The sequence below is a fragment of the Ostrea edulis genome, chromosome 1 (assembly GCF_947568905.1).
Source record: "Ostrea edulis chromosome 1, xbOstEdul1.1, whole genome shotgun sequence".
In the NCBI taxonomy this organism is placed as follows: Eukaryota; Metazoa; Mollusca; class Bivalvia; order Ostreida; family Ostreidae; genus Ostrea; species Ostrea edulis.
In genome coordinates this window covers 11,603,991-11,628,957 of record NC_079164.1, presented here as the reverse complement: position 1 = coordinate 11,628,957, position 24,967 = coordinate 11,603,991, and the positions used below count along the sequence as shown (strand labels likewise).

At 34.4% G+C, this 24,967-nt stretch overlaps 1 protein-coding gene across 3 annotated transcripts in view; it reads right to left on the bottom strand.

Moving 5' to 3' along the window:
* Positions 1–137: 137 nt before the first annotated feature.
* Positions 138–24,967, bottom strand: part of LOC125664097 (short-chain specific acyl-CoA dehydrogenase, mitochondrial-like) — a 31,296-nt gene continuing 6,466 nt past the window's right edge. The window contains exons 3-13 of one of the 3 annotated variants that reach the window (XM_056152664.1): positions 24,146–24,295; positions 22,618–22,729; positions 21,332–21,447; positions 20,630–20,665; positions 18,574–18,744; positions 18,200–18,256; positions 18,033–18,113; positions 17,501–17,596; positions 17,321–17,377; positions 16,735–16,814; positions 138–435 (exon numbers count right to left, since the gene is read on the bottom strand). In XM_056152664.1, coding sequence (XP_056008639.1) covers positions 402–435; positions 16,735–16,814; positions 17,321–17,377; positions 17,501–17,596; positions 18,033–18,113; positions 18,200–18,256; positions 18,574–18,744; positions 20,630–20,665; positions 21,332–21,447; positions 22,618–22,729; positions 24,146–24,295 — 990 coding nt within the window. In that variant the 3' untranslated portion in view covers positions 138–401. Of the gene's footprint in view, positions 436–16,699; positions 16,815–17,320; positions 17,378–17,500; positions 17,597–18,032; positions 18,114–18,199; positions 18,257–18,573; positions 18,745–20,629; positions 20,666–21,331; positions 21,448–22,617; positions 22,730–24,145; positions 24,296–24,967 lie in introns of all 3 variants that reach the window. The other 2 variants (XM_056152665.1, XM_048896640.2) reach the window with 2 other exon arrangements.

Here is a 24,967-nt window from a genome sequence, read left to right as displayed (position 1 = left end):
TGTTGTATCGCGCAGCTCAACATATTATTCCACCCGCAAAACATTATCACTCATATAAACACAAATACATCCTTCAACGAGCTGTACACACTGAACTCGTAGAAATAATGGGGGGGGGGGGGAATAATTACATTACCTCTAATATCAAAAATTAATTTATTAAATGTAATATCTTATTTACATACACTGTATGTCGATTGCAGAGCATTTTATCACAATTTTGTTGGCCCTTGCACCATCAAGGTGAGGCTGATCAACAGGCCCTACTTCATTGTTCGATTAACTAACGTGGTACTCCTTCAGAAGACTTCCCGCTATCACAAATTTCTGAATCTCGCTGGTCCCCTCGTAGATCTCTGTTATCCGGGCATCACGATAATGTCGTTCTGCTGGCATGTCCGTTACATACCCCATACCTCCCAAAATCTGGATAGCCTGCAAAATGACATGTATATATAAGTATCTCAACAGAGTGAACGCTGTACATTTCTCACAGTACACCACTGCTAAATTTAATGTAATCGATGATTAACTTTTGAAAAAATATTGTGAATGTACAAAGACTTAATGGAACAAAAGGACATACTCAAGAATAGTGTATCACATGCAACACTTTGCTTTTAAGAGAAGATTTTCAAACATTTAATGCATTTTCACTGTATGATCCATATAGCCCCACCCTGGAGCCTTGGCCTCTGACACGAGGACATCAATTAGACAATATCACAATTTTGTTAGAGGCTTACTGTGCTCAAAATAAAAGTCAAGTTTGTTTCTATAAGCATTGTTCACATTTCGTTTTACACGCCTTGTGCAAATTTTGCACCCAGGTGTATTATGGTGCATGTAAACATGCAGGGGTATGCAAGATTTGCACAGGAATATTTTAACTCCATGCTAGTCTAAAATTTTACTTCCTAAGTCAGATTTGATGCAAATTAAGTTTACAGAAGCTGGTATGTTTTCAGCTATGTGAATGCAAAGCAAAATATACACACATGTGCAAATTATTGAAATTGTTAATAAAACTTTGCATCGTTTTTTTTAAATTGCATCTTGTCCTACATTAGGAACAGCAGAGACCTCCTGCTGTGTCAGTAAATTTCAATCTTATCTTAAAGAGGCTAGTAAATATTTGAACAAGAAATGATGTAACTTACATGCTTAGCTACATAATGAGTGAATGTGTAAAATTTACACCTATTTGTACATGTGAATGGTGGTACACCAGTTAGAGCCTAGCTTGGTTATATACCGCGGCGCCAAGTCAAAAGTATCTCGCTGGAACCTCTAGCATGCTGGAGTAATGTGAATGGGTGTATGTGAATGATGCTCTCAGATGTGCCTGAATAGGGGAAGAATTTCTGATCTGTACAGACCCACCCTGGAGCTTGAACCTGCCACCCAGGGGCCATAAATTTCACAATTTTGGTAGAAGCCTTATTACTGATTGCACAATATGACTATGTACTTTTTCTTTAGTTGTTTTGGAGGAAAGATGAATTTCAAACAGTCACAACCTCTATCCCAGGGTTCCTGAATTTCAGAATTTGGGAGAGATCTTCACGCTCATTGAAATTAAGCAACACTGTATGCAACATGCATTTAAAAGAGCAAATTGTAAGAGATTGTACTATTTTCAGATATTACCCCCCAGAGGCCAAAAAAAAAAATGGGGGGGGGGGGGGGGGGGTGGCTGGGATAACAGGTTCACAATTATTTTCTCCTACCCCAAAAGGTCACAGTTTTTAATTTATTGGTTTACAGATTTTTTAACAAACATTTGCAACACCCCTTTCCTCCTCCCCAATACATTCAAATTCAAGGTTTTTATTCCTGTCCATCCAAAAAAAATCAATCATATACTCTTAAATATAATATAAAAATACTATTTTTAAAGAGAAATATATGTTGGACTCTATTTCCACCTGAGGACTTGATACATAAATATACAACTATTACAAACATATCCTGAATGATATCACCAAGCACAATAGCTAAATGTGCAGCAATGTTTAACTCTTAAAAATAGATTTTTATATCAAGTTTTCTGGTTCTTATTTTATTCTGACTGACCAACCCTAAATTTCTTTTTTAAAAATCTGAAAACCAACATAATAATAAAGTGCACTGTCACGGCACATGATACGCCCGTCACATATTGTTAACATGAACATACATGTATCACCATGAAGAGATAGGTATGCATGGAGCCAAATGTCAACCTTCCTTTAAGAATCTTACCCACTTTATGGCCTCATGTGAAATTGCTTCAAATATTGATAATGTACGCTTAATGATTTTTAAAAGGATATAAAAACATTTTCCCAAATGTTTTCAATGAAATGATTAAAGTGCAAGATAGCCCTTTATCCAAGCAAACAACTTACAATAAATGGGAGTACTCAAAAAGGTTGATTTAATCAACATATCAAAAAATACAAAAAATACATATAGAAGTATCTGCCTTTGTCAAATCTTCAAGTATAAAAGTAAAATATGCATGGTGATATCAATATAAATAAATATAGATTTATATCACCTTAATTAAATGTCACAGTGACCTTAAAGTAGGATGCGACACACCTTCTACCTAAGATGCATTAGTTGACCAATTTTGGTGATTCTAGGTCTAATAGTTTTCAAGTTATGAGCCGGACAAGTTTTTGCCATATATGGCCATATCTTCTTAATAAAAAGTCACAGTGACCTGGTTTTAATGTGCGACACACCTTCTACCCAAGATGTATCTACAGACAAAGTTTGATGATTCTAGGCCTTGTAGTATTTAAGTTACGGGTCGGACATGAAAAAGCTAATAGACGGACGGACAGACGGACGGACATGAACGCCATACCATAATACGTCCCGTCTTAAGACGGGCATATAAAAACTGTTACAAAAGATGTTAAACAGCAATTTTGGTGAAAATTGGCTGTGATTTTAAAGGGACTAGCTGATTCATGATTTCCCCCCAAATTTTGTTTTTCACTCTAAATGATCAAAATCTACAGTCTAATACGGTTAGAAGGTTTTACAAAACAATGAAGATTATTCATCATGACAAAAGCTCATTTCAGAGAGTTAATTATTTGTTTTGAAAACAAATTAAGATTGAGGTGTGTTATTGTTTATGAAGTTTTCAAAATAAATGGATATTGATCCAATCCAAGTTTATTATATTATATCACATCTCAAGTATACTTTAGGTAAAATGTGTCATTTAAAAGTTAAAATTTGTGATTGTGCAAAATGAAGATGCTTTAAATTACAAATTAACGTTTCACTGGTTTGTGTGTTTACATAAAAACACTCGAGTCTTTGTTTACATAACACAGAATCAAAGCTAAAATATTGCTCTTATCCTTGCATTCAGATAGTCCAAAAAAGACTAGAGTCTTTGTTTACATAACATAGAATCAAAGCTAAAATACTGCTCTTATCCTTGCATTCAGACGGTCCAAATTTTGGTTGTGAACATTAAATGAATTTTTAACATCAAAAATGAAAAGTATTTAGTTCTATAAAAATGTGAACCAGTCCCTTTAAGAGATCGGAAAAAATTTCAAAAGTTTACGACACAGGAAGCACATAATGCAAAATGATGAAGTTTTGAAGTCATTGTAATTTTTAGAGCATATAAATAGCTAGTAAAAATTCTGCTTTCTCAAGAAGCAAACACGTAAGTACATGTAGGAGGAAAATTAGGAAAATCATTATCACCGACTTTTGACTTGTTTGTCAAAAAATTTTCCACTTCGGTACAACTGTTTCTTTTAGAAGTATTTCACATCCTCTTCAGTTTTGGGATAGTATCAGCCAGGTCTAAGCTCAGATTCTTACCAAAATTCTGTCAATCTTTTCACTGAATGACCCATAGGACACCTACTTGGGTTATACTGGCTCTGACAAAAATCCTGATAGACACTTGGGTTAATAGATTTCACAATGTATTACTCAAAATAATGGTAAGGAAATTTGTAAGATAATTTGCATTTGTTTTATTACATTGTATTACTAAAAACAAATCTGTCATGAGTTTTCCCGTAAATCCATCCTTATTCGTGCATTTTAACTGAATCTGGAATTTCATACGCATATATACATTTGTAGATATTCAGAGTATTGACATGAGGAATTGACCCTACTCCATCCTACCACCCCCCCCCCCTCCCCCTCCCCCCCAACAAGAAAAACAAAACAGGTTAAAAAACCTACAATAGACTTTCATAAAATCGACAGATTTTACGTATAATGATTGATTTACATGGTGAAGAAATCCCTATGATGTCGACCTTTAATCCACAGATTTCTGTGTATTCACAGAGCTTGATTTTTGTGTATTCATTGACCTTAAGATTTCAACACTGTGCCAGCTTTATTACAGATTAGAGTTAAAAGCCATAAAATAGTAAACAACTGTTTGGTGTGTATTAGAACAGGGCCAGTAAATTTCAGAAGTGGATCAACTTATCAGGAACAAAGATCTACATTACTACACTATGTACAGAAATCTTCTCGAGAAAACAACATCAAATTACAGCTGTACTTTACTGCGTACTAAGATACTGGTTCAGTCCGCATGAGTCACTTGTTTCACATATATCTTTCACGGCAGCTTGATTTGAAACTCTATCGGACTTTTGCAGACATTACATGATATTAATTCACGTAAATACCCCTGGTACAGTTATGATAACTCTAAATCAATAACAATGACGAGCCCAACTTTCTCCATTTCCTGCAGGAACGTGCTTAATGACAAACAGTGCTGAAGATACAGCAGTATCGAATCTCTTCGACTTTCAGCAGACGACTTATTGATATATGTTACTGTTCCCAATCTAACGCGCTTCATAAAAATAATTCACCGAAATGTTTCAAACAGTTTTTGTGCTGTTAGAAAGTCTGTTTAATTTCAAAATAATTTTCATTTCTTCTCTGCATACAATTTAAAAAAAAAAAATTGAAATGGCACAAAAAACATCTATCTATATCCATCCATCTTTCTTTGTATCTACATTCACATAAAGCGACATAATGAATGATAAAAAAAAAAAAAAGAATGACAAAATCGTAATCCTCTATTATAAGTGTTCAGATTAATGAATGTAAAACTTTTATTAGAGTCGGATTTGTAGAAATAATGACACACATTTAACTAAATGACATTATTAAGAATGACGGGAACCACTTTTCATAATTACATACACTTGTAATCATTTACAGTCATTAAAGACCGAGTGCCTTACATACAACATTATTTTCTCCACTCAGCAGCCCGTGAGTCATCCATTCAGAAAAAAAAAATAAAAAATAAAATGGGAATGTGACAATGTATCATACCATAGAAAACATCACTGCAAGGACATTTTGTGTGATCAGCTGGAACGAAAGAGGACAGAACAAGTCCTATTGATCAAAATTAAAAAGAACCAAGAAATTTTTCATGTCACCAAGAAATGAATTGTTGCTGCTTTGAATAAGAGTTTTATTTATTCAAAAGCCGTGAATAAAACTGCAAAATTTCCTGATGTTTAGTACAGTTGACACAAAAATAATACAAACATGTACCTTGAAGATTAAACAAGAGGCCCATGGGCCACATCGCTCACCAGAGTACCTTGGCCCATATTGAAAAATTTTCTCATTATATTTGTATATAAAACTTTTATCCCAATTGTGTCCTCACTCTACCCCCTGGAGCCGTAATGTTAAAAAACATGAATCTGCACTATGGCAGGTATCTTTCATGCAAATGTAAACTTTCTAACCCTACGGTTCTTGAGGAGATCGTTTAAAATTATCTCTATACATTCGTGTGTAAAACTTTGATCCCCTATTATGGCCCCTACTTTCCCCCTGGGGGCATCATTTTAACAAACTTGAATCTGCACTATGTCAGGAAGCTTTCATGTAAATGTAAACATTTCTGACCCTGTGATTCTTCAGAAGAACATTTTTAAAGAATTTCCCTATACATTTGTATGTAAAACTTTGATCCCCTATTGTAGCCCCATCCTACCCCCTGGGGCCATGACTTTAACAAACTTGAAGCTGCACTATGTCAGGAATCTTTTGTGTAAATTTGTACTTTCCTGACCCAGTGGTTTTTCAGAGGAAGATTTTCAAATATTTTACCTATATATTCACACATAAAATTTGATCCCCTATTGTGGCCCCAACCTACACCCAGGGGTCATGGTTTTAAGAAACTTAAATCTGCACTATGTCAAGAAGCGTTCGTGTAAATTTCAGCTTTTCTGGCACAGTGGTTCTTGAGAAAAAGATTTTTAAATGACCCCACCCTATTTTTGCTTTTTTGTGATTATCTCTCCTTTGAAGGAAGAATGGTCCTTCATTTGAACAAACTTGAAAGCCCTTCACCCAAGGATGCTTTTTGCAAAGTTTGGTTGAAATTGGCCCAGTGGTTCTGGAAAAGAAGTCGCAAATGTAAATAGTTTACAGACGGACAGACAAACAAAGAACAGGCGATCAGAAAAGCTCACCTGCATGAGCTTTCCAGTGAAAAGTACAAAAAATATGCTTTTAAGTGGGTATAGAAAAAGTGGACTTATAGTACAAAAAAGTAGGGTGTTAAGTTGATACAGAAAAAGGTAGAAACGATGCGTTTGTGAAACACCGATGTTCTCAGATTACAACAAAGTGAAACTGTACAAGACATTGTAGTTTTTGTTGTTCAAAACTTCCAAAACCTAGATCAAAGGTCAATGTCAAGGTCAATAAATCTGGTATCACTGAAAAGGTCTTCTCACAAGAAATACACATGCTAGATATAAAAGCAGCACCTTTTACTATTTGAAAGATATGGCTTATATTCCAATTATCAAAAAGTATGTAGGTCAAAGGTCAATGTTAAGTTCACCAGGTCCAAGATTTTGGTATTAATGGAAAGGAATAGAAATACTAAATATGAAAGCTTTAACTCTTATGATGTAAAAGATATGACCAAGACTAAAGTATTTTGCTACAGATTCCAAAAGCTATCACTCATCTTGTTAAATATGAATTAGTTTTCAGGAATGATTATTGGTTTTAAAAAATCTGAACCAAACAGGCTAGAAATTTTTGTTCTGGTATTTACCAAAGTATGTTGATACGGTGATAATTTCTTACATAAAGAAGATTAAAGATCTCGAGGACCTCCCTCTCAAACAACATGTAGTCGTCAGCTGGTAGTCGTGTATTTTCAATGTTTATGCTGCACACCATTGGGGGCAGTGACTTTAAAAGTTTGAGAAAAATAACATTCACATTGTTTTTGTACCAGGAACTGCACAAATCGACTACAACCGTCAGATCTGGCAATTACCGCACAGTTCAAGTAACACATGAGAGCCCAGTTCAAGACCTATCGAGCATACATCGCTTCTGAGCAATTAGTAAAGGGTGTGAAAGTCAACGACACAAAAGCCTATTTGACACTGTCCATTGTGAAGTCATTCCCTGCTAGATGGGTTACAAAGGCTGCTGAATTCAGATCTGATGGGGACAGACCTGCACAATGATCAGTATCCTGTGGTTATATTGATTGGTCAAATAATTATTGTACAGCAGTGTGGCTTGTGAAAATTAATTTATATAATGATGTCGGACACTTAGAATCTTACCAAGCATGCATAATTACACGTTGTTCATCTTACCTTTGCTGATCTTTTAAATACATAGAGTCAAATTTTTATCTTTAAAAACATAAAGCATTGCTGTTTCATCGCATTATCTGTTTTGACTGTGTGTCTTAGTTTTCAAGTACCATTTTGTGATGTTTTATTAAAACTAGAACTGTCCTAATGGGACTAATACCCCCCGCGGGGCATATAAGATGATGGGAAATATTTAATGCAAGCACATTGGATATTTTCACATTATCTACAGGGCAATCAATGTGAATGCAGAAGTGTATATTCTACAGTACAGCAGTACATGAAATATTAAAAATATGCTTAATATAAACAATGAATACTATTTGGCACATTTTAGGCTGTATGATTGCAAATCCCTGGTCAACTCTTCTAGTCTTTAGTTTATATTCACTTTGTTAAAGATCATTATGTTATGCCAACTTTACTTTGTCATTGATTTTGTCAGTAAATAAATGACATTAGCTCAAGTATTGGTATTATTGTAATCTTTTCCACTGGTATAACAACTCTAAGTAGCTGCAATAAAGGCAGTTTACTATGAATCCCATTGCCAGGGATAGTTGAGATTATAAATACTATCTGACAAATAAGTATTCAACACACATGAGCCACTTTATGTTTTACCGAGAAGTCACAAGATTGCAGATACAGTATGTGGATGCCAAACCCGAAAATGTCCGTAACTTCCATAACTGTTAAAATATTTCAATGAAAATAAAAGATGCACAACTACATTATATATATAAGATGAGAATAAAGTTTGAATCAAATCTGTTTAACGGTATTAGAATTAAACTCTGGACAAAGTGCGCAACCCCCAAAATGAAAAGAAAATGTGCGTAACTTCTATAACTGTTAAAATATTTCAATGAAAATAGGAGATGCACAACTACATAATATATAGAAGATGTGCATAAAGTTTGAATGAAATATGTCCAGCGGTATTAGAAACTTCGGACAAATTGCGTCTACGGACAGACGGACAAAGTGATTCCAGTATACCCCCCCCCCCCAAACTTCGTTTGCGGGGGGTATAAAAAAAAAAAAAATTCTATGTTTTAATGTATTATACCCGAGATATTATATGCTGTGTGTGTGTTTCATTATTATCATCATTTTAATACGCCCTGAAACTGATGTTTATTCTTATCTAGCATATTTATGGTATCTTGTGTTTTCACATTTTATATGTACAATCAGGATAGGTACAGCTACGGACTGTTTACATGTGATAACGCCTATTCTTATCTAGCATATTTATGGTATCTTGTGTTTTCATGTGTTATACATACAATCAGGATAGGTACAGCTACGGACTGTTTACATGTGATATAACGCCTTTTATATCATAATGATTGCTTTTTAATGTTTTATTTATTTTCTATGTATTATGTGTATAACATTCTATAGTAAGGTATATATGCAATGTAAAGCACCTTTGAGTGTACATGGTGTATGAAAAGGGTGCTATATGAATATGATATTACTATAACGAAACCTTCCTGTGTCTTCTTATATTAAATCCATAGTTAGGATGTTATAAATGAGTGCACTACATGTAAAATAATTTAAATTCAATTTCAAATTACTACTTCAGAAGCATTTACTAGAAATTTTATAGCTGCCATTTTATTCTATTCTTTTGTGTATTGTTTCATCCAGAAGTAGTATATTTTGCAATGCAAATTAATGTGGGATTTTAAAATCAGTGAGGGCACTTTCTGGCCATATTAAGTGAATATTAATTACTCAACAATAAATATCGAAGGCCTTGTCAGAATGACTACACCCACTAAATATCAAAGGCCTTGTTAGAATGATTTACACACTAAATATCAAAGGCCTTGTCAGAATGAATACATCCATTAGACATCAAAGACCTCTTAGTGATACATAATGAAAGATGACGATAACAAACAGTGATCAATCTCATAATTCCTCCATGTATAAGGAATACAAAATAGAGAGTTGGGCCAACACAGACCCCTGGATATACCAGAGGTGGGATCAGGTGACTATGAGGAGTAAGCATCCCCTGTTGACCGGTCACACCTACAGTGAGCCCTATATCTTGATCAGGTAAACGGAGTTATCCGCAGTCAAAATCAGTGGGGCAAGAACGGCTTAACAATCGGTATGAAACACGTCAGACAGCATTTAATTGACTCAATGATATTTTGTATTGGCAAAGTAGATCATTATAATGACCATAGAATTTGCAAAATGCTGACTTTAAACGAGACTGTTGAAACCCCTGTAACATCAACTTGTTTGTCAGTAGTCCACCTTGATTTAAAAACAAATCATACGCAGATTTAAAGACAAATCATACGCAGATTTAAAGACAAATCATAACAGATTTAAAGTTTTTGATAAGCAGATCAAAATGAAAGTCATAAAAACATACATCATGGCAGCAATAAAAAAGTCAGAGAGATTACACTCAATTCACATTAAATATCAAGGCCGGTTCTCTCACTTTTACATGTATTCTAAAAGTTACAATTTATGTTAAAGTTTTCGATAATTAAGCGACAAAGTTGTATAACATGGTATCATTGATAGAAACTTCACCTCACATCAGCAACAATCCATATCATATGATTTGATTTGAACATATTTTATCGTATAAATATACAAAGGGATTGGTTACAAGTTCTAGCAACTTAGAAAACCTCTCCTGTCCAAATCAGATCAACTGATTATGTATCAAGGCCAGTATCACAGAACATGAACACACTCAACTGGATCCCCTTAGTAAGTTTATTTTGATTATTTTCCCATCCCTACCACTATTTTTTGTTAACCCCAACTTGGTTCAATTTAGCAAACCTGAATATGGGTTAAATAAGAATACTTCAAAGATAACAACATGGATATAACAGTAATCAATCTTAGAAAGAAAACAAAATTGAGAGTTTGATAAAACAAGGACCCCTGGAAACACCAGAGGTGGCATCAGGTGCTTAGGAGGAGTAAGCATCCAATGTTGACCGGTCACACCCGCTGCGAGTCCTCAATCTTGATACATTATAAAACTCCATACCTTTTCATTATCCAACTAGAAAAGTCTGTTGAACACAAATGCATCAAACGGAAGCTTACTTCAACTACAAATGTGGATTTTTAAAAATACCTATCTTTAATTACAGAGGTCACATTTTTTGACCTGTGACCCCCAAAGACAAGCTTATTAATAAAAGAGGCTATGTCCTTTAACCCCATATCCCAAGTGCAATCCCAAATAAGATTTTTATCACACCATCTCATGGTGCAGATATGAACATACAAATCCAATCCCTTTTTCAGTAGTTGCTGAGAAACCAAATACCATATTCATCTTATTGAGCGCCCATTTGGGCGCTTAGAAAATTGGAAAAAGGGGGAGGCTGTTATTTGATACGTTTTAAATTTGACTTTAAGAATTTAAATAAATATCAAATTAAATTCTAAATGAGTCACTGCCATACAGTGGATACCTGTTATTAGGTTTCTCATTTTGTCAAAATAAAATAACATAATACCAGATGCAATGAGGTAAAAAGCTGTCAGTGGAATTCAATAAAAACATCACATAGAAATTGTATTCTTCATAATATGGGGTGAATTGTTTTTTGTATTTCCTTTAACACTTGAATTTATTTGCAGCCCATCTTAAATGTCCATATTATTAGTTATGTAGACACTTAGAGGGTAATACGGAAATACATTGGGTCCTTGAAAAAAATCATATTGGGCGAGGCGAAAGCAAGTGTCAAAGGAAATACAAAAAACAAGAGGCCCATGGGCCACATTGCTCACCTGAGTCACCTTGGTCCATATCTGAAGATTTTCCATATCTATTTGCATGTAAAACCGTAGTCCCTATTATGGCCCCAAACCTACCCCTGGAGGCCATGGTTTTTTGCAAACTTGAATCTACACTATGTCAGAAAGCTTTCATGTAAATGTGAACTTCTTTGGCCCAATGGTTCTTGAGAAGAAGATTTTTAAAGATTTTCCCTATATATTTGTATGTAAAACTTTGATCCCCTATTGTGGCCCCATCCGACCCCAGGGGGCCATGATTTTAACAAACCTGAATCTGCACTATATCAGGAAGCTTTCATATAAATCTCAGCTTTTCTGGCTCAGTGGTTCTTGAGAAGAAGATCTTAAAACATTTTTCCTATAAATTTGTATGTAAAACTTTGATGCCCCCCTTGAAGCCCCATCCAATCCCCGGGGTCCATGATTTTAACAAACTTGAATTTGCACTATATCAAAAAAAAAAAAAAAAAAACCGAAAAAAAAACAAACAAAAAACTTTGACCCCCTATTGTGGCCCCATCCGATCCCCGGGGGCCATGATTTTAACAATTTAGAATCTGTACTATATCAGGAAGCTTTCATATAAATCTCAGCTTTTCTGGCTCAGTGGTTCTTGGGAAAAAGATTTTTAAAGATTTTTCCTATATATTTGTATGTAAAACTTTGATCCCCTATTGTGGCCCCATCCGACCCCCGGGGGCCATGATTTTAACAATTTAGAATCTGTACTATATCAGGAAGCTTTCATATAAATCTCAGCTTTTCTGGCTCAGTGGTTCTTGAGGAGAAGATTTTTAAAGATTTTTCCTATATATTTGTATGTAAAACTTTGATCCCCTATTGTGGCCCCATCCTACCCCAGGGGGCCATGATTTTAACAATTTAGAATCTGCATTATATAAGGAAGCTTTCATATAAATCTCAGCTTTTCTGGCTCAGTGGTTCTTGAGAAGAAGATTTTTAAAGATTTTCCCTATATATTTGTATGTAAAACTTTGATCCCCTATTGTGGCCCCATCCAACCCCCGGGGGCCATGATTTTAACAATTTAGAATCTGCACTACCTAATAAAGCTTATCTATAAATTTCATCTTTTCTGGCCCAGTGGTTCTTGAGAAGAAGATTTTTAATGACTCTACCCTATTTTTACCTTTTCTTGATTATCTCCCCTTGGAAGGTGGCCTGGCCCTTTATTTTAACAATTTAGAATTCCCTTTACCTAAGGATGTTTTGTGCCAACTTTGGTTGAAATTGGCCCAGTGGTTGTTGAGAAGAAGTTGAAAATATGAAAAGTTTACAGACGGACGGACGCCGGAATACGGGTGATCAGAAAAGCTCACTTGAGCTAAAAATTATTCACCCCATAACGAATTTATCCTGTCGATGATTCTACGTAGGCCTATACATTAATTAAAGGCATATTGACATTATTCATTCTTGATGCTTTTCTAATGTACATGTACAACTGTCATAATAAATGACTGCAATGTATGCATTCTTGAGATACCTTATCAAACATACAACAATGAAAAATTCGTTGCAACATTTAAACCATCAACAACAGATAAAAACAAGTTTTTCGACTAACTGTAAATTAAAAAATAAATTCATCGGTTTTCGTATACCCATGACGTCATAATATGCGATGACTCCAGAGACTGGGTATACATATTCTCATGACATCATAGTAGACATATGTAGTCAGTAAACCAAGTGGAAGGGGCATATTGACAATAGTAGGCTAGTAAGCGGCATAACATCGTTGTATGTAGCATGGGTTTCAGCCAATGAAATTCCAAGATTTTCATCAGAGGCAGGATAATTCTATATCCCTATCCCCTCTTTACCTTATTACTCACTAGGATGCATAAACAGTGTATTACACACCATCTTCTTAACTTTTACTTTAATTCCTACATAATACACTATTTTCTTCACTTTCACTTTCTTACATAATACACCATTTCTTCACTTTCACTTTCTTATATAATACACCATTTCTTCACTTTCACTTTCTTACATAATACACTACTTTCGCTTTTTTACATAATACACGCATGTAAATTCACGCAAGAACTCTTTGTACAACAAATCACAAAACCTTGGAGTATAAATCAATTATCTTTTGTGATTTATTTATAGATCCATGTGACATGGGATGACTCAGTGGCCGGATTACACAAATGCTGTATGTTTTGTGCTTTAATTAATTTGTAACCAGCACTTGAGCCTCAGTTTATCTTTAATTTTGAGTTAAAAAAGTCCCATGGGGCACTTATTGGGGTTGGGGTGCTTAATGGGATGAATACGGTATCTATTTTTAGTAACATAGGTCATCCATTTTTCCTAAGGCAATCAAAGTTGAGCTTTCATTAACGGGACTGATTCACGATTTTCCCCAAAATTTTCTATTTCACTTTTGATGATCAAAATATACTGTCTAATGTGTTTAAAATATTTCAATTAAGGTTATACATTATCACAGAAGCTCATTTTAGAAAGTTAATTATTTGTTTTATAAACAAAGATTGTGGTATGTTATTGTTTACAACATTGTCAAAAGAAATGGATATCGATCTAAGTTTATTACATCTTTCACATTTCAAGCATTTTTGGGGTAAAATGTGTCATCTAAAAGTTAAAATTTGTGATTATGCAAAATTAAGATGCTTTACATTACAAAATCAACATTTCACTTTTTTGTTTGTTTACATAAAAAGACTCGAGTCTTTGTTTACATAACACAGATTTAAGGCTAAAATATTGCTTTTATTCTTGCATTCAGAAGGTCAAAATTTTTGCTATCAACATTAAATGAGTTATATTTTTAATGTTTGACAACAAAAATGAAAAATATTTTTATCAAAAATTGTGAACCAGTCCCTTTAAACCTACATATAATGTAGATATGAAGGCTTTTTCTGTTACCGGTTCTAAGCAGGTTTATGTTTTGATTGATAGACAGAAGGACAGCAATAAGAGAAACCAAATACAATAAACATCTTCAATCTCAGGGGACATAAAAACTAGATTCATTGGCCCAGTCAACTATGTGGTAAATTTGCAACACAAAGTTCTATAACTCTTACATGCAAATCCTACTCTTGCTGCAAATCATCAAAATTGACTTTGTTAAAACATTTCATGCAAATTCTTTTGTTATTGTTGGATATGAGGAAAAATTCCTTATCATGGTTTAAGGAAGTTAACTCTTGAGTTTTTGAGCACAACTGCACATGATGCTACATTTAAGTATTTACTGGTTCAATACTGATCCCATTGGTGCAAATATATTACACATCTATTACTGAACCCTATCCAGTTGTAAAATGTTGTGTCAATTCAAATCTTGAAAGGATTTGGCAGGTACTATATTTTGTGGCAGAAGGATTGATTAATCAAAAAGTTCTAAATCTGCATGATATTACAGTTTCTGTTTCATCCAACATATCTTCTACTTTCATACTCCAATACGTGCAAGTAGTTGAGACTTGGAACTAATTCAAATGTTGTAATTTATTAATTTGGTTGATGTATTTTTCCAAACAGTACACCAATTTTTACAAAAGTTTAAATTAATTTACTCGAAATTTTGTATAAAAATTCAGTATTTTTGCCAATAATTCAAAAATTTGATCTCTAACCCCCACATTTTTATAATTTCCTTTTAAATTTTAAGACAGGACCTTGAAAATTATATGAAATTTTAAAAAATTAACATTGCTCTAATATGTCCTTTCAAACTCTCAAATTTGATATCATAAATTTTTTTGTATATCACGTTCAAAAAGGTCATTACTTATTTCCATTACTTGTATTAAACTTGTTTTTAAAAAATCTGTATTGTTAGAGGACATGATTATGTATCTATCTATGTAATGATTGATTTAAAAATCTGTATTGTTAGAGGACATGATTATGTATCTATCTATGTAATGATTGATTTGTGTTGCTTATATCGTTTTGATACCAACCAACAAATCATAGTTAAATGAACAAATCTTGAGTGCTAAAAGGTCATGTTTAGAACAATGTAAATAAATAACAAGCATTGTGACCCAATTTTTCTTTTTTAATTTTCTAATTCTCCTTCAATGTAGAAATCAAAAATACACTTCCCAAAAAATTGACATTACTCCAAATCTCAGGTGGGAACCTAGACAGTTATCTCTTCAGCTTTTGAGCACAATTATGCAAGATGCTATAATATGCAGATCCTACTTCAATACTCATTTTATGGACCCAAATACATCATATACAGGTGTTACTTAATCTTATCCAGTTGCAATTTTGTATATCAATTTTGAATATCAATCTAAATTTCAGGAAGGATTTGGAAAGGATTACATTTTGTGGCAGAAGAATTTTTTTAATGAAAAAGGGATTTACCATTTCTATTCAATTCAAAATATTGTCAATATTCATACCCTTGGCATGTATTTCAATATTGTCCTTTACATGTAAAATACATATAGCAGAGACTTGGAATTGGTTGATCATTTAGAGACATGTATATGTAGTTTTAATATATGCTCCTGTATAAATCTTGTTCTCAAATGTGCTCTCTGTTTGTGGGAAAGAAAATGCTACTTAATTGTGCACTTTTTCATCAAAGGATAAAAAGTCTGGGCAAAGTTGTACATTTCACATCATCACATGTCATATCTTGTGGAGGCCCCGAGTAGGCAATCACCAAACTCTTAGCTTTCGCAATACTCTACTGGTTGTGGTAGCTCAGTGGTAGAGCATTCGCTTTGTAACTGGGAGGTCATGAGTTTTAGCCCTGCTCATGCCATGTTCATGTCCAGTAAGAAGATGGACCTGGATTGGGCATGCTTTGAGAAAAGATGCACATGACAACTGCAGAGTAGCATTGACATGGACACCTGAAGGTAGAAGGAAAAGAGGTCGGCGAAAGGAAACGTGGAGAACGATGGAGAGAGAAAGAGAGCAGCCAGGGTTTACAAACCAGACTAAAACAGCAAGAGCTGCACAAGACAGGAAAAACCGGAAAATTTGTGTTAGAGGCCCTATGCTCCCAGAGGAGAGAAGGGACTAAGTCATGCCATGGCTGTGTCAAACCTAAGACGTTAACATAGGTAGTGATTGCTCCTTTGCCAGATGTTCGCCATTTAGATGAGAGAGGAAAGTAAAACGAACAATCAATCAATTCACAATACTGTTAAGCAGTTGAGGTCCAGACTTGATGATAACTAAACTCTTACAAATTACTTTCAGCCAGTGGAGCCCTACTGCTTACATGTTGTATAACGTCCCACTGAGATCTTCCACTCGAGTGGAATCTGGAGAGGTCATACCATTGCTGGTGAAGGACCATAGCTGGGGGTAAATAACGTGACATCACAATATATTGTATCTATGCACACAAAGACAAAAATAAGGACTTTTGACGCTTGAATCGTAGAACATACAGTATTTGTCACAATTCAATGTATTGCGACGTCAGTTATTTACAATAGGCTTGTTATACAAGTGAAATATATCTGACACCAATTCCTTTGTTTAATCACCAGATAATTACATATAATATCATTTTGTTCCTTAGGAAATAAAGTCGTTATCCAGGTCCACTCAAGGATGCACAGGGATTTTACCCTGGGTTGTATACCATATGCCCTTCAGCCTGCAACCTCCAAGCGTGCAGAATAAAACCCGGGGTAAATCCCAGTGCACCCTAGATCAGACCTGGATAAGTAATGATGTGTGAATATTGGTAGATTATGTTTGTTTTGTATATTACATACCTGATGAGAACAGAACATTGACCTCGATAAGTAATGATGTGTGAATATTGGTAGATTATGTTTGTTTTGTATACAACATACCTGATGAGAACAGAACGTTGCCGCCTCAGAGGCTGCGAGCTTGGCCATGGCAGCTTCCTGTAGTAGAAAAGTTTTACTTTCAAATACGGAAATCTCTTTTTAAATTGCTTTCTTTATTTGTATTTGAGTTACAAAATTGATCTCGACATTAATGTTCCACTCCTGTTCCAGAAGACTTACTTTGGAGAAAGGTTTCCCGGCATCTTTCAGAAAAGCTGCCTTGTACATTATCAGTCGGGAACTTTCAATTGACAAAGCCATGTCTGCTAACTTGGACTATGAATTCACAAAGAGATAAAAACAAATGTTTAACATTACAAGGGATGTGAAAAAATGAAGGATTTCCTGTAAGAGCCAAACCTACCGCTATAAAATACGAATTAGTAAAACAAGAGAAAGATCAGACCTAACAATTTATCATAAAACCTTCCAGCACAAATGATAACACAGTGAAAGTGAAACCTGTTTAATCCAAAATGCAAGGTCAGACCAACTTTGTGTCAGGTTATACAGGATGTCAGATAGTGCAGTGAAAAAGTCATGGGAAAAAATGCAAAGTATGTAGTGTCAAATTTCACAGTGAAACGAATTACACAGGTGCTGATTTACACAGGTTTCACTGTATATTCATTTGTCATTGAGAAGGTAATTACACTTCTAGATGTTCTAATCAGGAACTTTCATGAGTTTACTTCACAAGATAAAATCTGACCTGGATTGTCTGCATTTTTGAAATTGGGGTTCCAAACGCCATCCTTTTCTGAGAATACTCTATGGCACATTCAAAAGCAGCCTGCAAATTTTATAGATATATGTCATATAAGGATAAAAACTATCATCACTAACAGTTCTCAACATTTATCCATATGTGAATCTCACCTGAGCTATTCCTAAACCTTGACCTGCAATTCCAATTCTGCCTGCATCTAGGGTTTGCTATAACAGAAATGAACACTGTAATACTAAATAACTTGGGAGCTTGCACAAAACTATGAACAAAGAAAGAGTTATACTGTAGATTCCAAATTTTACGCGAGTACTTAATATGGTGAAACGACTCTTATCCGTCAAATCACGTCAACACGAATCCGCACGTCATCTGTTGATCAAGAGTTCTTACATGTATTTTAGGAACAGAAAATTAAAAGCAAGTTATCTTATTTCACGAGCGACACCTTTTGCGAAATTACATGATAATAAATTCCTCGTGTATATCTAGGAATCTACAGTAACTCCCATAATCAATGCATTACCATGGCAATTTTGAATCCAAATCCTGGTTCCCCCAGTAAGTTCTCCCTTGGAATCCTGCAGTCCTCAAAGATCAGGTTACAGGTGGAGGTAGCCTTAATGCCCAACTTATCCTCCTTCTTACCCAGAGACAGCCCAGGGCTGGGCTTGGGCACCAGAAATGCACTGATACCCTAATGGATATTAAAAAATCAAGCATGAAATCAATCATTTGAGAGCCCTTGAGAGAGATTAAGGATAAGTAATATGAGATTTTTGTCTTTAATGTAAATGTTGCACTGCAATAATCAAGATTAACTATACTTCTCCGAACTGGGCATACTTAAAGGGAAAGGCAACTCTAACCACATTATTGCTTTTATGAATAAAGTATTACTTACTGATATCGTAAATGACAGTCTTTAACAACAAAAATCCTTGCTTAACAATTAAATCAATATTAATCTATCATACATTTTAAATTACCTGCCGCTTATAGAGCGGCCATTGAAGTTTAATTTATTTATATATTCACATTGTTAGTTCCGTTTTATTTCATGAGCAGCACTGTAAACATGACAAGTCATGAACAGTTTTAAAGTTTGGAGCCGTATTGATTTGAGCCCATTCTTTCACAAGAAGAAATTAAGAAAAGACGCTCAGTCGAGTCGCACACCAGCCAGACAGTACATGTTTCTTCATACAAATGTCTCGAACCTCAACTTGTCATTACACAAATGATGGATCCACAGTTTACATAGTCTTTTCTCTTCAGATGACTTTGTTGGGTCAGGAATTTTGAAAAAAAAATTTCACATCTCCCTTTCGCATTAGTGTAATTACAATATAACTGCTTGACAGGAAGGCATCAACCTAAAGAGTTCCACATCAAGGCAGCCTCTATAGATAGCGAGAATTTCCATCTTTAATGTTTTCAGATTAGTACTGAATCTTATCTAGGTCATATATCAACAGAATAGTATGGCAAATCTTTATCATATAATTAATCCTATCATTTATCCTGTAAAAAAATTTGGGTTGCCTTTCCCTTTAACCCTTTCTCCCTGAAAACTTGACCAGATCCTAACGACCTTGGACCTGGTCATGCCATCTGGACATGTGAATTCCATGCCACAAATAACCCTCCATTTTCTCTACACTATTAAGTTCTCACCCGGATCAAAAAATTCTATTTTTTTCTAATAGTGATCATTATGATCAAATGGCCACATGACCTTAGTTTAGTGTTATGACACATCATCTGGTCATACTCAAATTTTATGCCAAATATCAGATCAAACATTCTTTTTTATGGATTTATCGATGTGTAAACTCTGGACATTTTACTCACAAACTGAATAAAAGTGTGAAGCACTTTTATGTTAAGTTTGTGAGTAAAATGTCTCGAGTTTACACATCGATAAATTCTTCAAAAGAATTTTTGATTCTAATAATTCAAATTCGTTCCCTGTATTATCAATTTCAAAAACTTGAACAGTTTCCCTGCACTATGTTATTTGTTTTCAGGCACGTATGTACATGTATACATAGTGTTTTTGGATTTATTGATGTGTAAATTCTCATTAAGCTTTATTTTTGTCCAATCAAAATGATTGTAATAAATAACATTGGAATTATGACCCTCTAATCTCTCTCAATTAAAATGTTATTGCCCAGAAATATGCTTTAACTGTGTTTTACAAGTGACCTTAACCTTGATTCAGGATAATGACACACTGCCTGGTTATAAGCAACTTTTGTGTCGAGTACATACATCAGTTACTTGTGATTTTCCATTACAGAACAATGGCCCAGACAAATATTTCCAACATACAAATACAAATACTTTTCTTATGTTTTTGTTTCACACTTGTAAAAAAAACAAACTGTAAGGGTGCCTGTACTGCACTAAAATAGGTTTTAACTGTGGGTAAAATCACACACACCTTCCAAAAACAAAAACCAACATGTCTATGGTGTGGTGCCAATATTGTAAGTCGCTGTCAATCCGTCCCATACATACATGTACGTTTAACAGAAGCAGTCCTATTTAAGCTTGTAATCTGACCAACAACTTACCTTGTGCTTCAGACTTTTGTCCGTAGTTGCAAAGACCTGTAAATGATACATTTACACTTATAAAAACAAAAACACATATCATTAAAAGTGATCATGTTTATGAGAGCAGATAGACCTAAAACTGAAAATTACAAGAGCTCTGTAAGGCAGTACAGGCCCTCACGATGAAGGCAATCAGTAAATATAAGCATCTATTTTGAAATATGCATCCAATAGTGTTTACATGCTTTTCCTATTAGTTCCTCTAATGACCTTGACCCAAAATCACTACAGTTCTTCCTCTCTTGATATAAAAGACATACATGTATGTAAAGTATCAAATCAATCAAGCAAAAAATATGGTCTCTAGGGTGTCTACAAGCTTTGTCTATGAAGTCCCTAATGACCAAGACCTTTGAACCCCAAAATCGATAGGGTTCTTCTTCTCTTAATAATAAAGATATATGTATAGTGTAAAAGCAATCCAGCAAAAAATGGTTTGTCTACAAGCTTCAGCATTTCATGCATACACACACAAACAAACTGTCCGATACATATCTCCTCTTGCAATGACTTGTGAGGGGATAGATATGAATGGGGCAAAACCCATTTGTATGCACTAAATAAACCAGTATGTGGCTCTCAATATTTATTTTAAAAGAGATATCTAATAATATTCTTTTGCAAATTGCTCCGAAACGAAACAAATTTCAGTTTTCATACCACTGTTGCTTCAGCTTCATAACCATTTGTGATCCAGGCTTTGGTTCCGTTTAACACCCAGGAGTCTCCGTCCAACCGTGCCGTGGTAGACGCAGCCCCAGCATCACTGCCATTTCCTGTCAAACAAAACCGGTAAGTGGTGACACTGGAGATTACCAGCGCTTGAGTTGTCCTATCAATGTTCACAATAAATCCTGAACAAAGTATGTAACCCTCTCGCCAGATTTAATTGACTCATGTTGTTGTATAAATACACAGTCTTACTTTCATCAAATTCATAAATTCAAAACAATCATGCTCACTTCAAAAATACCTTTGATTGCCCTCTCCTGACTATATGTTAAAATTTTGGGTATTAGAAGTAGTTAGTCTAAATCTCTTTTCCTTGACGATGTTACAGTTGACTTTTAACTGTTTCTTCAAACAAAGAATACATAAGCCAAATGCTGAATTCCCATCTCCAACATTTACAAAGTTATAGAGTCTCACTTTTGTATGAACAGACAGAGAGGGATGGACAAAAAGTTTGAAGTCGACCCACATTGATTAAAGTAAAGTCATCCATAGCCCTTCACTCAACAACCATCAAGACAAAAAAAAATTTAAACATTTTAACACAATTTTATACACTTTCCATTTCTAACAATCATTTGCATTAACAAAGTTTATACATGCCAAAAAAACCCCCAAAAAAACCCCCAAAACCCAGCAAAATTATGATATGAAGATGCAATCTTTCTTTAAAAAAAACTTTTAGATATATTCTTCATCAGTTTACAGCTTTCAAACATATTCTTCATCAGTTTACAGCTTTTAAATATATATTCTTCATCAGTTTACAGCTTTTTAATACATTTTTCATCAGGTTACAGCATTTAGATACATTCTTCGTCAGTTTATTGCTTTTTGATATATTCTTCATCAATCTACAGCTTTTAAATACATTCTTCATCAGTTAACAGCTTTTAAATACATTCTTCATCAATCTACAGCTTTTAAATACATTCTTTATTAATCTACAGCTTTTAAATACATTCTTTATTAATCTACAGCTTTTAAATACATTCTTCATCAGTTAACAGCTTTTAAATACATTCTTCATTAATCTACAGCATTTTAAATACATTCTTCATCAGTTAACAGCTTTTAAATACAATCTTCATTAATCTACAGCTTTTTAAATACATTCTTCATCAGTTAACAGCTTTTAAATACATTCTTCATTAATCTACAGCATTTTAAATACATTCTTCATCAGTTTACAGCTTTCTAAAATCAGCATGTACCTGGCTCACTGAGAGCGAAGCAGCCCACTCTGTCTCCATGTAAAAAGGGCTCCTGAAAAACCTCCTTCTGTGCTGGGTTGGCCCACTTATTCACTGGTCCAAGGTAAAGCGACTACAATTATACATCAAACAATGTAGAAAAAAGCTGCAGTGTGAAGAAAAAAGCTGGAGAGTGTGAAGCTCCAAAGCTGTATATGGTGATTCAATCCCCACCTCAAACTAATATTGCACGTATCTGGTGACAGTGTTCAATTATAGATAGATTTCAAGTTGGTTCAAAGTCTTAAAGATCAACATTCAACATCTACTATCCAGGCAACTCGTACCCTGACCTACTTTTATAATATCAATGTCAAGTTGTCAACTTATATCAAAATGGTCAACTTGTACCCAAGCTGCTAAATTCATCTTGTGCCCTGGAATCAGGTTTGAGTTGATCACGGATATTTGTCTGATTTCTAGATCATGAACTCATCTCAGTTTCAGTTTCTTTATGCCTCATTGGATTCACACACACATTATATATACACAGGCAGTACAGTAGATATAAAGATATAAAACACACAGGAACAGTATATGGAGAGTGCATAAACTTACATAACGTTATACACTTAATGTCATTGCATAAATTTAACTTATATATAAACACAGTATATATATATTACAAGCATTCATAACCAATTACACTGATTCATAATATGTACTGTATCTGGTATATGCGGCAAAAAAATATGCTCTATGTACTATTGAAAACCGTGTCATTACGTAGTTTCGCGGCACATTTAAGATATTTACCTAAATTACTCAGTTCTTTGATGTTATTTACACTCAGAAGCTTGGTCAATTTAAATACACTTGGTTTTGCATAATAGAATTGTTTAATATATTTTTCTTCTTAATTCATTATAAAGAGGGCATCTTTTAAAATAGAATGAAGTGGAATTCATTTAAATTACAGTATTTACAAATCCTCATATTTCTGGGAATATTATTATGTCTACTGGTTTCTATGCATAATGAATGTGACAAGGTTCTATAACGAGTAATAAGCTGCTTACTACACATTATATTTTGTCTGTATATATCTAACATTTTGTGTTCGATAATTTTATAAATATTTTGGTTCCTATTGTGGTCCCACAAGTAAGTTAAACCCAGATTAGACAACTCTTCTTTTACATTAGCTAAACAGTTATTATCATAAGTGAACATGTCTTCGTAACAAGCCTTTAAAATACAATTGTCTGTGTTCTTCAGTTTTATCCAGTATTTAATTTTTTTTTAAATTTTCTCTTAATACATAAAGGTAATCTTCCTAATTCGCTGTAAACCATATTGTTACATGTCTTTCTATTTACACCCATCTATTGTGCATATCAACATATCCATGGTATTCGAAATATTGATGTTTGAGATACAGAATTTCAACTGTATCTACTGTTGAAAGCATTAATCAAGTGTTTGAAATACACATAATTGTGTTTCATTCCACTGTTTTGTAACTGGTTCAAAAAGTTGCAGAACTTACATTATTTACGCTCATGATACAACCAGTGGAAGCACATCCTCTGCTGATTTCCTCCATAGCAATGGCGTAGGCCAGATAATCTAGTCCAGTCCCTCCCTCATCAACGGAGACATCTACCGACATCAATCCCAGATCACCCATCTTCTTTATCTACAGACAGATGATACAGGAAGACGATATAGAAAGACAATACAGAATACTTGTGAAGTAAGAAGAATATCATATCTCAAAAAGCTTAATCATTAAATTTTCTTTTCTTAAAACTACAATGAATTATGATATCATTAAAAACAAGAGGCCCATGGGCCACATCGCTCACCTGAGTCACCTTGGCCCATATCTGAAGACTTTCCATATATATTTGCATGTAAAACCTTAGTCCCTATTATGGCCCAAACTATCCTTTGCAAACTTGAATCTACACTATGTCAGAAAGCTTTCATGTAAATGTCAACTTCTTAGGCCCAATGGTTCTTGAGAAGACGATTTTTAAAGCTTTTTCCTATATTTGTATGTAAAACTTTGACACCCCCCCCCCCCCACTTGTGGCCCCATCCTACCCCCTGGGGGCCAGGATTTGAACAAACTTGAATCTGCACTATGTCAGAAAGTTTTCTTGTAAATATCAGCTTTTCTGACTCAGTGGTTATTGAGAAAAAGATTTTAACTATATATTTGTATGTAAAACTTTGATCCCCCTTGTGGCCCCATCCTACCCCCTGGGGGCCATGATTTGAACAAATTTGAATCTGCACTATGTCAGAAAGTTTTCTTGTAAAAATCAGCTTTTCTGGCTCAGTGGTTCTTGAGAAGAAGTTTTTC